The sequence below is a fragment of the Anguilla rostrata genome, chromosome 15 (genome assembly GCF_018555375.3).
Source record: "Anguilla rostrata isolate EN2019 chromosome 15, ASM1855537v3, whole genome shotgun sequence".
Lineage (NCBI taxonomy): Eukaryota > Metazoa > Chordata > Actinopteri > Anguilliformes > Anguillidae > Anguilla > Anguilla rostrata.
Window position 1 is genome coordinate 36,550,624 of NC_057947.1, and position 17,328 is coordinate 36,567,951.

Genomic DNA, 17,328 nt, shown 5'->3' on the forward strand with positions numbered 1-17,328 from the left:
CACAAAAATACAGTACAGATTTTATTTCTATTTATTGAAATAGCCAACATTAGGTTACAGTTAATTACATGTATTGTATGAGAATAATCCTGTAATGTTAGAATAAAATATGACACTGATTATTTTCTGAAATGGTATGTTGGGAGAGCAGCTGCTTTTTCGTGTCACCTCCGCTCCTTGGCGAATCCAGCGCCCCCTGTAGGTCTGTAACTGGCACTGAAGGATAAGACACTAATAATATCCAGATTAAAGGGAGCATTCCACGGTTTACTGGCGTCTACGCGTTTGTTTATTTTGGTTATTTTCCTGCGGAATTCTTCGGTGATATGGGTAATGCTATGAGCTAATCCATGGGGAAGCACCCCAGGGAAGTCCCTCGCTATACCTGCACATGCACCGTCTGACCAGCGGGGGAGCTGTACACTCTACAGGCCCTCTGCCCTGAGGAACAGAAATATTACTGCACTTTAGAAATATTCATCAAGAAGATAAGCTCATGCATACCTGAGGTCACTTTTTAAACAATAATTGCACCAGAACACACACACAGAAATATATATAGTACATATATATACAGTATATATATGTGTGTGTGTGTGTGTTTGTGTTTGTGTGTGTATGTGCGTGTGTGTATGTATGGATGGATGTATTTTTATGGTTTCAGAGTTTAAGAGTTTTCTACAGTTCTCAGCCAGCAGCTGAATGCAGTCTCTCTTTCGAGCCCCAGATTCTGGCGTGTGAACCCCATCTTTCTCAGGAGCGGAAATCGATTCCATCGCATCCGTAATCTCTGCGATGGAATCGACACGTGGGGACCTCACACCTGCAGCTGGACTGCGAGAACCAAGGGAGGGCTGTAAAACCGTCAGAAAAATGGCATGTTGGGACTTTTTTCTGATTGAAAAAACACTGGCTGTGTTTCTGTGAGGAAGGCTCAGGATTCACAGGGAAGCAGGGACACATTCCCCAGCGCAGTGTGGCCGACGCAGGAAGCGAGAGTGTTTTTGAAGTGGAGGTAATTAGCATCAGAAAGCGTACACTCAGCCCTTCCTGCGCTGGTCGGACTAATCTCGGTTCAACTCAAACAGGGCCGGGGCGCGGGGTTTTGGGTGCTCTCACGGGACGAGTCCTGAGCGCCCGTCCTGCTGACGTGGTGCCCGCTGCGGTGTTGGGTCTCCGTGGCGGTCGAAACGCTCCGTGTGTGAGCGCTCCCTGCTCTTTGAAGCCCTGGGAAACTCGGCCCTGCCACAGGACACCCTGACTGCATTCATGTGCTCTCCGGAGGGGTTTTGTTTTGCTGGGCTGGAGACCCGAGCTTCCTTCCCCTCTGGCTGCACCAGAGATTTTACCTTTCATCACGTTCCTGCGCACGCACCAGATTCACCAGAAAGGCAAAATAAAATGGTGTTTTTACCCTCAAATAAAAATATAAAAGGATTATCAAAACACCAAAAACTGTATTCTGTTAGAGCAGTGTGTGAATACCATGGACTGCTGGGTGGCTCATCCTGTTAAGGTATTGTTCTAGTGCACGGATGAATCCTGACTGTGCCGTTGCCAGCAGTGGGCGGTGGCCTCGCAGGGCTACGCGTGATTGGTGGCCTCGCAGGGCTACGCGTGATTGGTGGCCTCGCAGGGCTACGCGTGATTGGCGGCCTCGCAGGGCTACGCGTGATTGGCGGCCTCGCAGGCTACGCGTGATTGGTGGCCTCGCAGGGCTACGCGTGATTGGCGGCCTCGCAGGGCTACGCGTGATTGGTGGCCTCGCAGGGCTAGCGTATTGGTGCCTCGCAGGGCTAGGTCATCTGGTCCATCGCCCACGTGTCATCTGGTCCATCTCCCGCGTGTCATCTGGTCCATCCCCGGCGGGTCATCTGGTCCATCCTCTGTGTGTCATCTGGTCCATCCCCGGCGGGTCATCTGGTCCATCCCCGGCGGGTCATCTGGTCCATCCCTGGGTGACTCTAGAGAACTGCGGTGCATCACCTTGCAGGGCTTCCGGCTGCAGTCGCCATGGTCGCCCAGATTCATGCTTCACCTGTGCTGTGTCCTGCGGATTCCCCACATAAAAGGCCCAGGAAAAGAGTGGAGAAGCGCTCGTAATCTCTGCTCCGGCTTTCTTGTGGCGAGCTCAGCGTTGGTCGGAGACAGTCACTGTACCGGGAATGGAAACACGTGGAAAAACCGAGGCAGGTAATTAGAAGCCGCTTCTCGGTCCGGTTGACGGTGTGTGTCAGTTTGCGGGAACGCAATGGACCCAGCCGTCACACGATGAGGACGGGCAGCAGGGTAGAATCCACCGCAAGTGACTCACCGTAAACATCTCTAACGTACACACCAGCGCTGTGCAGTTCTGCAGGAACACAGCTTTAATTATTTTTTCTGTCTAGGTGGTAACAATTTTGGAGAGCTGAACGGGTAATCCTCAAAGGGACCAACTACAATTATCTTTATAAACAATCTCCCACTACTGTTGCCAAGAAGTGTAAATTTGTGGAAGCACATTTTGCAAGAGGAGGTGGGTTGTGGTTGTACTCTAATATAATGATAGTTTTTGGTATTGGAGTTATTTTTTTCCAAGTGACTTCCAAGGCTTTGCTTGACCATTTGCTTTGTCTTTTCTCTGGGTTGTGATTGCTGCTTACAGCAGTCACTGTAGCCAGAAGTCTGAGCAAACAAGTCACGCGAACTGGGCTGCCTGTGTGTGGGAGAGATAAGAGAGGTCTCTTATGGCTAGAGTGGTTTAATTTTGGCAAAAAGAGCAATAAATAAATAAATGAATTAATGAATTGAAAACGAAGAAAGTTAAAACTTAAAGACTTCCTACTACCTAAATTAACCAAGTTCAGAATAATGATAAAAAATAAAAACATCTTCCTGTGCCAGAAACACATAGTTACAGTACCAGTGTACACCCTCATGCCAGACTTTGTGTTGTCTCCACATTCTATTTAACATTATTATTTTTTGTTTATTTGGCGCCCAACAGGGGGCTGAACATATCCAATTCCCACCCTGTTTGTAGCATGCAGTCCACTGGTGCCTGAATGACCAGCGGAGTGAGAGTAAACACAGATCCCAAAGCGACTGAGAACCCCCCTGTGAACCGGGCGTTACTCCACAGAGCTACCGTCCAGTCAGCACTGGCATGGTCTGGATTTGATCTGAGATCGTGAAGCTCATCCGGATTCGATCTGAGACCGTGGGGCTCATCCATGCATCGCAGCATGTGGCTTATCCGAATGCGCGACCCAGCAGCACCCCCACACGTGACCCTCTGCTGCAGGGCTTCAGACTGCACTCTGGGGACGCTGGTCTGGCGCTTCCTGGATGGCTTGATAAGGATTTTTGTGGCCTAGCGCAGAAGCAGTCTATGGGCGTCTAACGCTCGCGGTCCTGCGTTACCTTGCAGGAAGGACACCCTGCGCCAGGCTGGCCGTTTAGGGCTGTTAGAGAAACAGGACGAAGCCTTTGGGTGGAGTGCCATATGTATATCCGTTCATACTGTGAAAATTTTCCAGCTGGATAAATGGATGCATGTAAATGCGTGTAAAGTGTGCAAGTACTCTGGATGGTCTGCTAAAAGCTGTATGTATCTAGATGGTCATGTGTGACGAAGGCTATGTGAGCAGCTTTTAGACTGTGAATGAACATGACTGGCTGTAGAGTCTGTTTTTTATTATAACGTGTAGTGGGCTCACCAGAGGGGGGTGCAGTCCACTGTGTCCCTGAAGGGGCCTTTTCTGCACTGGCATCTGTGAAAACAAACTGCTCGATATAAACATAGCCATGTGTATTTCAAGCCCTGTAGTAAAATAACTGGGATGTTTTGGATGGCCTTGAGAATGTGTTTGTTTCTTGCTTGTTTCTATTAAAGTACGATTGAAAACAGACCCAGACTGTGGACAGCAAACACGTAAATGCAGCGGCAAATTCACACTGTGGTAAATCACAAGAGTATATATTCATTTTCCAATGTCATATATTATAAACAGAAATGTTTATTATTTCCCTGTTGCACATTTTAATAAAGTATTGAAAAGGCATTGGTATTTTATTATTATAATTGTTGCAATTATACCGATTGGTCTTCTGGTGTGAATATTACAGGTTACTTTTTAGGATGTTATAGGTGATTATATGATAAATCAGCATATTTATACTGTGATGGCAGAAATAAAGCTCTTAGCCTGAAATGCTTCAGTAAATATCCAGCAGTATAAATTGATTACATGTAAAAGCATGTCAGTCACACTGGATACAATTTTATGTAATTTTATGTGAAGTAGTAAGTAAAATGGTGATTTTTAAAATCATTTCAGAAATTTCAATTCCGAAAGATGAATTCAGCAGTAAAACATTTGCCTCACTTTTAAAGTGCATGTGAAAACACGCTCCTGCTAGCCATGATTTAGCATTTATGTTTGAACATTTTAGCCAAAGTGTTTTTTTATTCAAATGGAAACTTCAGTTACACTAATGCAGAGTTGCCTGGCCCTATTAAGGTGAAACCCACTGAGGCTGCTTTTATTCTGCAGATTAATGCAGTCTGATGTATTTCACTGTGTTTGGCATTGAGATTTCTCCTGAACGGTATAGGGGCTCATAGAATGCTCTGGCACTGTCACAGCCCTTTGAAAAAAAAAACTAAATAGGGTTAAGCCAGAGGAATTACTCCCCCCTAACATTACTTTAGCTCTATAAGAGATCCCGCAGAGTACAGCAGTTCTGAATGCGGGCTGTGGGTTTACAGGTGAGCCGATTGGAATGTCTCACTGTTCTGTGGGGGGGGGGGGGGGGGGGGGGGGCTCGAGTCGACTGTCCTGCCGACTACACCTTCTACAGATTTCACAGCGTTTTGTGTTAAGCACGCTGTTCCTGGTTAAACAACAGCACCCCACCACATATTTAATCCTACAGAAACACACCTGAGTTAACTCCAGCTCCTCACCCACTACACTAAAACACACCTGTAATGGTCCATCCAGCAGACAGGCAGGTGAAAACACTAAGCACCGCCTACTGCTCTGAGTCGTCAAAAAAAAAAATACTCAAAGAGAAAATTTGGTAAGATCAATGTCAGTTTAATTATTATCTCCTTATTAAACTATGTAAAAAAACATAATGATGTCATAACAAATGTTGGACATTCTAGCTTTCTGTTCGCATGTCGCAGCCGCATGTCGTGATGCTAATTTAGTTTGTGTGGGTTGGGGGGTAGCTTGAAAATCCCAACCCTTCTCCTGGTTGGATTGGGTTTACATATGAAGTTATTGACACTTAAGCTGGATCTTGCTCAAGTTTCACCAAAACTACAATTAAAACTCTAATCAGCAGAGCACTACCCCACAGCCACCATTTCCACACACTGCATATAATAACTACCCATCTGCATCTATCCCAATAAAGACTCCCAATAAAGCTGAGGGGTCTACTGGAGCAGAGCACAGCTTCAGCTGAGGGGTCTACTGGAGCAGGCTGTAGGCCCGCTGGTAGTCTCCATCGCACTGATCCACAATGTCCTCCAGGAAGTCTCGCTCACAGAAGGGAAATTCATTGATGAGTTTCATCACCACCCAGTCACGATCGCTACCTGCCAGGAAGACACAAACAGGACGTTTTCACTTCATCTTTTTTCATGACATCAAAATTTAAAAAAAGATTATCAGAGATATAGGCAGGTTAAATCAGGTTAAATCACCACTATTGAGCCAATAGGCCTATGACTGGTGGCCCTCTCAAGGGGAGCTTGAACAACGTGCAGGAAAATGAGGCACCATTTCAGCATCCATGATGCCTGTTTGGGGGGAGGGGCCTGGTTCAGCTGGCTCAGGGTAAAGGAATGACGATTGGAGCCAAGCTGTGGTAACTGGCCTTACCCACAGTGCCCGCGCCCCCCCCCCCGCCCCCCCCCCCTCACGCTCAGTGTGGCTGAAGGGCACAGTTCGGCCGGGGCACACAGCCGAGGCGAATACCTCCTGTGGCAGAGACGCCCACAACGTCCGGGAAACGGGTCCCTGGCACAGAGACGCAGGGCGGAAACCCAGTACGGCAAGCGGTTTGGGCCATAAATGACTGGTTATCAGCTCTATCCTGATTGACAGGGCAGATAAAGCCCACGTGGTGAGTGACAGAACCCCACACATATACACAAAGGCAGAACGCGGCGAGCTCCAGCTCAGTAAGAGAGCGCTGTATTCAAAATACAGAGTGCCGCACAGCCTGCTGGGAGATCTGCATTAGGGTGCCGCACAGCCTGCTGGGAGATCTGCATTAGGGTGCCGCACGGCCTGCTGGGAGATCTGCATTAGGGTGCCGCACAGCTTGCTGGGAGATCTGCATTAGGGTGCCGCACGGCCTGCTGGGAGATCTGCAACAGGGTGCTGTACGGCCTGCTGGGAGATCTGCAACAGGGTGCCGCACGGCCTGCCGGGAGATCTGCAACAGGGTGCCGCACGGCCTGCTGGGAGATCTGGATTAGGGTGCCGCACGGCCTGCTGGGAGATCTGGATTAGGGTGCCGCACGGCCTGCTGGAGATCTGCATGAGGGTGCGCACAGCCTGCTGGAGATCTGCATTAGGGCCGCACGGCCTGCTGGGAGTCTGCATAGGTGCACACGCTTGCTGGGGATCTGGATTAGGGTGCCGCACGGCCTGCTGGGAGATCTGGATTAGGGTGCCGCACAGCCCTGCTCTGCCACAGAACCACTGCCGTTGGGTTTGGACCGCGGCCAGCCTGCATACATGCTGGTCCGCTGCCCCCTGCAGGTGCAGCACTGCCGTGTACCTGAAGCTGCTTGCACACGACAGAGCGTGTGAACTACGGACATCACAAAGAGAGAGCCAATACGGAGCAGGAGATACTGAGTGACAGAGACCATCTATGATGACATCACACACTCACACAGTTTACTGATCACAGTTTACTGAGCGCAGTGTTCTCAGAGCGCAGTTTACTCTGAACACAGTTTACTGAGCGCAGTGTTCTCGGAGCGCAGTTTACTCTGAACACAGTTTACTGACCGCAGTGTTCTCGGAGCGCAGTTTACTCTGAACACAGTTTACTGACCGCAGTGTTCTCTGAGCGCAGTTTACTCTGAACACAGTTTACTCTGAATGTGAAGTTTGGATTCCCAGTGGCAGCAGGTAATCAGCAGAGCCCAAAGCTGCTCCCAGATGCCTGTCCCTCAGCTCACACACACAAATGGCATCTGAATAATTTACATTTCTGCTGCGGGGGCGAAGACTCCGGGGAACCGACTATTTACCAAAACGTCAAATAAAAGAACCACCCTAGCACCCCGTCCCACCTTAACACCACCAAGCATGCAGCTGCCTTCATCACAAAACCATGCTAAATCACACAAGATGGCCGACTGCTGAGAGAGAGACAGAGAGAGAGAGAGAGAGAAACAGAGAGACAGAGAGAGAGAAATCTTCAGTGGAAACAATTACAGAGGCGCTTTGAAAGAAAACAGACTAAACAAACAGAATCATAATCAGCGGAAAACTAGACTCGGGGTTTCAGAGACAGCTTACCGGCCTCCTCTGTGCCGTCTGCCAGATCTGGGGTCAGTGTGGCCCCCGAGCTCAGCGTGGCCCCCAGGGTTGGGCCGGGGACCTGCAGGCCGCAGCAGTCTTCAGGGGTGGCGGGAGCAGGCTCCGCCTCCAAAGCTGAACTGGCCCTGCCCTCAATTCTGTCCAGGAAAGCAGAATTAACCCTGCGTGGAGAGACACAGCTCAGTCACATTAACCCTGCGTGGAGAGACACAGCTCAGTCACATTAACCCTGCTTGGGGAGACACAGCTCAGTCACATTAACCCTGCGTGGGGAGACACAGCTCAGTCACATTAACCCTGCGTGGGGAGACACAGCTCAGTCACATTAACCCTGCGTGGGGAGACACAGCTCAGTCACATTAACCCTGTGTGGGGAGACACAGCTCAGTCACATTAACCCTGCGTGGGGAGACACAGCTCAGTCACATTAACCCTGCGTGGGGAGACACAGCTCAGTCACATTAACCCAGTGTGGAGAAACACAGCTCAGTCACATTAACCCTGCGTGGGGAGACACAGCTCAGTCACATTAACCCAGTGTGGGGAGACACAGCTCAGTCACATTAACCCTGCGTGGGGAGACACAGCTCAGTCACATTAACCCTGCGTGGGGAGACACAGCTCAGTCACATTAACCCTGCGTGGGGAGACACAGCTCAGTCACATTAACCCTGCGTGGGGAGACACAGCTCAGTCACATTAACCCTGCGTGGGGAGACACAGCTCAGTCACATTAACCCTGCGTGGGGAGACACAGCTCAGTCACATTAACCCTGCGTGGGGAGACACAGCTCAGTCACATTAACCCTGCGTAGGGAGACACAGCTCAGTCACATTAACCCAGAGTGGAGAGACACAGCTCAGTCACATTAACCCTGTGTGGGGAGACACAGCTCAGTCACATTAACCCAGTGTGGGGAGACACAGCACAGGCACATTTACCCAGTGTGGGGAGACACAGCCCAGTCACATTAACCCTGCGTGGGGAGACACAGCTCAGTCACATTAACCCAGTGTGGAGAGACACAGCACAGTCACATTAACCAAGGGTGGGGAGACACAGCTCATTCACATTAACCCTGCTTGGGGAGACACAGTTCAGTCACATTAACCCAGTGTGGGGAGACACAGCTCAGTCACATTAACCCAGTGTGGGGAGACACAGCTCAGTCACATTAACCCAGTGTGGAGAAACACAGCTCAGTCACATTAACCCTGCGTGGGGAGACACAGCTCAGTCACATTAACCCAGTGTGGAGAGACACAGCACAGTCACATTAACCAAGGGTGGGGAGACACAGCTCAGTCACATTAACCCTGCTTGGGGAGACACAGCTCAGTCACATTAACCCAGTGTGGAGAAACACAGCTCAGTCACATTAACCCTGTGTGGGGAGACACAGCTCAGTCACATTAACCCAGTGTGGGGAGACACAGCTCAGTCACATTAACCCAGTGTGGAGAAACACAGCTCAGTCACATTAACCCTGCGTGGGGAGACACAGCTCAGTCACATTAACCCAGTGTGGGGAGACACAGCTCAGTCACATTAACCCAGTGTGGGGAGACACAGCTCAGTCACATTAACCCAGTGTGGGGAGACACAGCACAGGCACATTAACCCAGTGTGGGGAGATAAATAGTGCATTTAACACGGTTAGAAAACCAGCACTAGAGCTAAAGCTAAGCAAAGCTGTGCTGTCATAGAGATGCCTGACACAAGACCTGCACAGTCTGCAGTATTTATATATGAGTAAATAAACCATGAAGGACAAACTTTACCGTCGGTGTTCCATTTTAGTTTCCCTCTGCCTTTCCTCTTCCAGCCTTTTCTGTTTCTCTTCTAGGTGTTCACCCTGAATTCACACACACACACACGCACACACATACACATAAACACACACATAGAAACACATGCACACACACACACACACACACACACACATAAACACACCCACGCACACACACACATAAACACACACACACACACACACACACACATACATAAATGCACAGACAAACACACACACACACACGCATCAACAGAAATAAATCCACACACACACACACACACAGAAATACACAGACAGACAAACACACACACATACACCAACAGAAATAAAGCCACACACATACACACACACACACACACACACACAAACACATACATGTGCATACATGCAGTACATATACACACATACAAATAAACACATACACACATCACACATACACACAAACATTCACAGGAAGACAGACAGACAGTTATAAAGATACCCAAAGATAAGACGATTCACTATCAGACCAATGAAAGCACAGCTGATGTAAGAACACACTGGAGAGCACCCAGCTGCAGGGAGCTATCCTCAGGCTGCATAGCAGTACTGCCTTCTGCAGCCAACACAAAGACCATTATGCAGCACATTCAGTCTAAAATTTCTTCCTGTCATTATAAACATTTTTGTTCAGCTAAGCAGAGCTTTCTTCTTCGCTGTGTGTGGCGGGACACTGTTAAAACGCAGCCATACCTTCCTCCTCTGTTCCTCTCTCTTCTGCAGCAAAAGGTCGTTCTCCTCCTGTCTCTGGGCCTCCCTGTACCCCCTCCCGCGCACCTGCAGGAGGTCCGGGACACAAGCACACCTGGCTGTAGGTAAGGAGGTACTGCAGAGACCTCAGCACTGCAAAGGGACTGCACACACACTGCAGCACACACACTTATCCACAGGGATGTGCAGAAGTGGAGAACATCAGTGTTACTCTGTAATACAATGACGCCATTTCACCAAGAAGGCACAGAGGCCCGTTTATAATCAATAAGTCCAATGTAAAGCTAACCAACAGTAATTTGTATTATAACTAAAGGAAGTACCACTAGACAGAAAACCTTTACACAGCTATAGCTAAGTCATCATTCAAAGGAAAATCTGAAGACTGGGGGGCCATGGGGCGATCTGAAGAGATGAACCTTCAGTGAACACAGCGTTCAACACAAACCCTTTAACCTTTCACACACATGAGCGAGTGAGCCGCGTGTGGAAATCCACAGAGAGGAGAGCTGAACAGCCCCAGGGGCAGAGAACACAGAGAGGAGAGCTTAACAGCCAGGCAAGAACACAGGAGAGCGACAGCCAGGGCAGAAAAGAGAGAGCTTAAGCCCAGGGGCAGAGAACACAGAGAGGAGAGCTTAATAGCCCCAGGGGCAGAGAACACAGAGAGGAGACCCCACAGGCTGCCGAATCCATTTCGCGGTTTAGCGGCTCAAGTGATAAATACACATTACGGAAACGAAGAAGGAGAAAGTGCCCCTGTTTCCCTCAGGCCAGCCCAACCGGTACCGGAAAAGGCCCGTGTTGTCTTTGGGTTGGCCGATGAAAGGGAGGACTAGGTGGGTTGACCCGGGCTGTGGACTCTGGGACAGAAACTCAAAGCACCCCTGGTGGAAGCCGAGGACGCGGCGCAGACGAATCGGGTCCCATGGAATCGCATTCTTAAAGAATAACAGATCTGAGAACGCGCAAAGCCACATGAAGGGCCGGTCTTCCTGCCCGCTTTGATCCGCGGGCCGCCGGCGCTTGGGTCGGCGCGCCTCCTCGCTCTGTCGGGAGGCCGTCCAGACGCTGACGTCAGAACCTGGAGAAGCATGATTAAGCCAGCATGTTTCCATGACGATGGCGGAATCTCAACTGCCACGGGGAACGTTAGCCAATGAGAAAATGCAGGATGTTCGTGGAAAAAACACCTTTCCAGCGTTATCCTCGATTGCAGTGGGGCTGCTTTGACTATTTACTCCTTCTAGAGATAGTCGCCTCTGATATTGCAATGCAGGTATTCCTCATTAGTAAAAGGGACATAGTCAGCTACTTGCTACTGCATAAATTAATTTTGGGAATTCTCAAACAGAATCGGTGCTGGATCTAACGCTCAGGATGTGACCGAACGTGCAGTTGTCTGAAGCTCTCTGCTTCAGGCTTCAGGCTTCAGGCAAAGCCCAGGCCAGGCCTCCTCTTCGAACCTCTCCCTCACTACCCATCTTCCACCGTGGTCTGAAGACGCATCTATTCAGACTATACCTGGACTAACTACCACCATTCTGTGAATCATTTCACTTTAAATCCCCCCCTTTCATGTCACTCATGTCACATGTACCCCCATTCCAGCACTTTTGGTAATTTGTATTTGTCCTAATATTGTAGCTTGTTTGGCTTGGCATAAGTTAGGTCAGAATAGTATTCACTGTGTGAACTGAACTGTGTTCTTGGCTAGAAATAGCTGTACGAAATGAGTATCGTACCTTATTGAACCTGTGTGCACACAGGAAAACATCCCTGCGCTCACCGCAGGAGCTGCGCTCGCAATTCCAGCGTTGCCAGCCGCCGCATTTCCTGCAATATCAACTCCTGCCCTGCGGCACTCCATGGCCCAGCCTGCTGTCTGCGAGCTGCTGGCCACTGGAGCACAGCCCAGGGGAGAGAGCAGGGCCAGAACACTGATCTGTGCATTCTTATTACTCCCATTACTCTTATTACTCTTATTACTCCCTTTAATCCTATTACTCCTACTACTCCTATTACTCCCATTACTCCTATTACTCCTACTACTCCTACTACTCCTATTACTCCTATTACTCCTATTACTCCTATTACTCCCATTACTCTTATCATTCCCATTACTCTTATTACTCTTATTACTCTTATTACTCTTATTACTCTTATTACTCCTATTACTCCCATTACTCCCATTACTCCCATTACTCCCATTACTTCTATTACTCCTATTACTCTTATTACTCCTATTACTCCTATTACTCCTATTACTCCTATTACTCCTATTACTCCTACTACTCCTACTACTCCTATTACTCCTATTACTCCCATTACTCTTATCATTCCCATTACTCTTATTACTCCCATTACTCCTACTACTCCTACTACTCCTATTACTCCTATTACTCCTATTACTCCCATTACTCCTATTACTCTTATTACTCCCATTACTCTTATTACTCCTATTACTCCCATTACTCCTATTACTCTTATTACTCCCATTACTCCTATTACTCTTATTACTCCTATTACTCCCATTACTCCTATTACTCTTATTACTCCCATTACTCCTATTACTCTTATTACTCCTATTACTCCCATTACTCCTATTACTCTTATTACTCCTATTACTCCCATTACTCCCATTACTCTTATTACTCCCATTACTCCTATTACTCTTATTACTCTTATTACTCCTATTACTCCCATTACTCCTATTACTCTTATTACTCCTATTACTCCCATTCTCCTTATTACTCTTATTACTGCCCATTAGTCCATTACTCCTATTACTCCATTACTCCTATTACTCCATTACTCCTATTACTCTTATTACCTTTGACTCCATTGGCTCCTATTACTCTTATTACTCTTATTACTCCTATTACTCCTATTACTCCTATCACTCCCATTACTCCCATTACTCTTATTACTCCCATTACTCTTATTACTCCTATTACTCTTATTACTCCCATTACTCCAATTACTCCATTACTCGTATTACTCTATTACTCTATTACTCCTATTACTCCTATTACTCTTATTACTCTTATTACTCTTATTACTCTGTTTAAAGTGGTGTCTCCAGCAATGCCTGTAAACGTGGTGCAAGCGTCTGATGCGTGTTCACTGAGAGCATTCAGTGCCAGTTCAGGAAGCTCTTTTCTGGAGTGCCACAGTCTCACAAATAAATAAGTACTCTCAGAATAATGAAATCATTTACAGACAGCCAAGTGTAAGAGCACAACTGGGGTGAAATTACATCACATCACACCAGCAGAGTTGGCCTCTCTCCAGGGACTTTCACCAGAACAGTGCAGGTTCCGCCACGCTCCTCCCGTGCGCTCCTCCCACTGGTCCTCCCAGCGCTCCTCCCACTGGTCCTCCCAGCGCTCCTCCCGCGCGCTCCTCCCACTGGTACTCCCACCGCTCCTCCCACCGTTCCTCCCACTGCTCCTCCCAGCGCTTCACCCGCACGCTCCTCCCACTGGTACTCCCACCGCTCCTCCCACCGCTCCTCCCACTGGTCCTCCCAGCGCTCCTCCCGCGCGCTCCTCCCACTGGTACTCCCACCGCTCCTCCCACCGTTCCTCCCACTGCTCCTCCCAGCGCTCCTCCCACTGGTACTCCCACCGCTCCTCCCACCGCTCCTCCCAGCGCTCCTCCCACGCGCTCCTCCCAGCGCTCCTCCCAGCGAGCTCCTCCCACCGCTCCTCCCACCGCTCAGACCCCGCGCTCCCGCACGTGCTCCTCCCACCGCTCCTCCCCTCGCTCCTCCCAGTGCTCCTCCCAGCACTCAGACCGGCACTCGCCGTGAACTCTGGGAAGTCCTCTGAACTCTCGCTCACCTCCTCACCCAGAGGAGCCACGGCGGCCTCTCACTGGAGAAGCATGAAGAGCTGTCTGCATATTTATTACTTTCTTCTTTAAAAAAATTTTTTTTAAAAGAAAAGAGCCGGACTCCCTTCTCCACGGCGGGGCTGCCCCCCTTTTAGGCAGGAGTCCCGGTCCCGCCCGGTTCTCCCGCTCCCCAGAAAGGGGGGGTGTTTACACAGAAAGCACGCACCAAAGGGCCATCAATCGCTCCCCATTACCCCAGGGCCTGGGGCCGAACCTCAGCGCCGCAGCTATGTGGCGCGAGCTCGAACCCGCGCCGACGGGCTGCCCAGCGCATTCCTCGGCCGCCGTCTTACCCAGGATGACGTAGGAGGAGCGCTGCTCGTTGCCGCTGGAGCCAAGCTGGATCCGCCGACCCTTTGAAGAAACTCCGCCGTTTTCCTGCAGGGAAGGAACACACCAAGGCAGCGAAGTGAACGTTCAGCCTGCGACCCCACAGAACAGTCTCACCTGCGACCCCACAGACACCAGGATCTCCACACACGCTTTTGGACAGCCTCTCACACACAGGACCCCGTTAGCCACCCCGTTCCCAAGGCACTGGGCTCAGTCTGTCTCTTTAAGCACTTGAGCCGTGTCTGGTTAGGGAACAAGGGCTGTTACACCTCACAGGTACACACTGCAGGGAGGAGGTGTGAGTAAATGGTAAATGGTAATGGTAAATGGACTGCATATATATAGCGCTTTTATCCAAAGCGCTTTACAATCGATGCCTCTCATTCACCAGAGCAGTTAGGGGTTAGGTGTCTTGCTCAGGGACACTTCGATACGCCCAGAGCGGGGATCGAACCGGCAACCCTCCGACTGCCAGGCAACCGCTCTTACCTCCTGAGCTATGTCGCCCCATATGGTTGCCATGGATTCCCATTTATATTTAATGGCAGGAACTACATTACCCACGATCACTTCAAACTGGGAAGCATTCCAAAGATACACTTACGCTTGGCGATCCTGTTCGTACTGGAACCTTCTCCGCATGTCCTCTTCCTTACTCTTCTGCTCTAGTTTGATAGTCTGTGTTTCACAATACAAATGCAACTGAATTTTTACATGTTTAGTCATAATAAAATAAAAATTCAACAGAAAAATAAAATTTTTTGATGGTGCCAGCAAATAAACTATATGCAATATATGTGCATGTGCATGTAATATGTATTTCTTACCATATTCCTAAATAAAAACAAGGACGTAATCCTTGATCCAGAGTGGATATTGTATATATAATTTCTGAGTGGATATAAAATGCACACCCTTCTCATTCACTATATGAAGACAGAAGGTCACTAATATTATATTTCATGTCGCACATAAACTGAAGTGTTCATGAACCTGACTGACTTGAGTAAACTCCAAAATCTTCATCAAGGCTACAGCTACAGTATTCCAGCCTGTCTCTAAGGCTGCAGTATTCCAGCCTGTCTCTAAGGCTACAGTATTCCAGCCTGTCTCTAAGGCTACAGTATTCCATCCTGTCTCTAAGGCTACAGTATTCCAGCCTGTCTAAGGCTACAGTATTCCATCCTGTCTCTAAGGCTACAGTATTCCAGCCTGTCTCTAAGGCTGCAGTATTCCAGCCTGTCTCTAAGGCTACAGTATTCCAGCCTGTCTCTAAGACTGCAGTATTCCAGCCTGTCTCTAAGGCTGCAGTATTCCAGCCTGTCTCTCAGGCTACAGTATTCCAGCCTGTCTCTCAGGCTACAGTATTCCAGCCTGTCTCTAAGGCTGCAGTATTCCAGCCTGTCTCTAAGGCTACAGTATTCCAGCCTGTCTCTAAGGCTACAGTATTCCAGCCTGTCTCTAAGGCTACAGTATTCCAGCCTGTCTCTAAGGCTACAGTATTCCATCCTGTCTCTAAGGCTACAGTATTCCATCCTGTCTCTAAGGCTACAGTATTCCAGCCTGTCTCTAAGGCTACAGTATTCCAGCCTGTCTCTAAGGCTACAGTATTCCAGCCTGTCTCTAAGGCTACAGTATTCCAGCCTGTCTCTAAGGCTACAGTATTCCAGCCTGTCTCTAAGGCTACAGTATTCCAGCCTGTCTCTAAGGCTGCAGTATTCCAGCCTGTCTCTAAGGCTACAGTATTCCAGCCTGTCTAAGGCTACAGTATTCCATCCTGTCTAAGGCTACAGTATTCCAGCCTGTCTCTAAAGCTGCAGTATTCCATCCTGTCTCATGCTACAGTATTCCATCCTGTCTAAGGCTACAGTATTCCATCCTGTCTCAGGCTACAGTATTCCATCCTGTCTAAGGCTACAGTATTCCAGCCTGTCTGTAAGGCTGCAGTATTCCATCCTGTCTCTAAGGCTACAGTATTCCAGCCTGTCTAAGGCTACAGTATTCCATCCTGTCTAAGGCTACAGTATTCCAGCCTGTCTCTAAGGCTACAGTATTCCATCCTGTCTAAGGCTACAGTATTCCAGCCTGTCTCTAAGGCTACAGTATTCCAGCCTGTCTCTAAGGCTACAGTATTCCAGCCTGTCTAAGGCTACAGTATTCCAGCCTGTCTCTAAGGCTACAGTATTCCAGCCTGTCTCTAAGGCTGCAGTATTCCAGCCTGTCTCTAAGGCTGCAGTATTCCAGCCTGTCTAAGGCTACAGTATTCCATCCTGACTCTAAGGCTACAGTATTCCAGCCTGTCTCTAAGGCCGCAGTATTACAGCCTGTCACTAAGGCTGCAGTATTCCAGCCTGTCTAAGGCTACAGTATTCCAGCCTGTCTCTAAGGCTACAGTATTCCAGCCTGTCTCTAAGGCTGCAGTATTCCAGCCTGTCTAAGGCTACAGTATTCCAGCCTGTCTCTAACCCACAGGCCCTAAGCTCGCAGTCTGAACCGTATCAGCAGAACAAAGAGGAGAGGAGAGCAGAGTTCTACCCAGCATGCACCACGGCGAGCCAGTGACCGCACACCGCCCGCGGTTTCTGAACGAACGCGACTCATCAGTCAGGGGTCACTTGTGCCTGTAAATACCGGGTGTGTGCTGAGATATGTGATCCAACGAGTTCATTACCCACTTATCAGTCAGCCATTTGCAGTGACATCTGCAGTCTGACGACTGAATTGCGGTAAAACTAATGAAATCTTGAAAATGACCCCCATAATAAGTTAAAAAGGGTTAGATTTAAAAAAAAGGTTTTATATTTCAATATTTTACCCCCAAATCTATAGTCACTGCATGTCAAGTCTGGCCAGGGACCTCCTGCAGTACCTTCAAGAACCTCCAGGGGTCCACAGACTCCCAGGCCTTAGATGTTATGAAGGTCTGAGCAAAGATCCAGATTTGCTGTTATCCTCCTCACCTTTTCACGCTGCGTAGTCTTCATGAGCTCGTACTT

The 17,328-nt window shown here is 48.9% G+C and overlaps 1 protein-coding gene across 1 annotated transcript in view; it reads right to left on the reverse strand.

Annotated features, from left to right (window-relative positions):
* Positions 1–3,978: 3,978 nt before the first annotated feature.
* epsti1 (epithelial stromal interaction 1) overlaps positions 3,979–17,328 on the reverse strand; it is a 19,861-nt gene continuing 6,511 nt past the window's right edge. Inside the window, exons 5-11 of the mRNA XM_064310651.1 lie at positions 17,293–17,328; positions 14,937–15,010; positions 14,293–14,377; positions 10,085–10,168; positions 9,342–9,415; positions 7,539–7,720; positions 3,979–5,593 (exon numbers count right to left, since the gene is read on the reverse strand). The exon at positions 17,293–17,328 is cut by the window's right edge and continues 48 nt beyond it. Of these exons, the coding sequence (XP_064166721.1) occupies positions 5,466–5,593; positions 7,539–7,720; positions 9,342–9,415; positions 10,085–10,168; positions 14,293–14,377; positions 14,937–15,010; positions 17,293–17,328 (663 nt within the window). The 3' untranslated portion in view covers positions 3,979–5,465. The remainder of the gene's footprint in view (positions 5,594–7,538; positions 7,721–9,341; positions 9,416–10,084; positions 10,169–14,292; positions 14,378–14,936; positions 15,011–17,292) is intronic.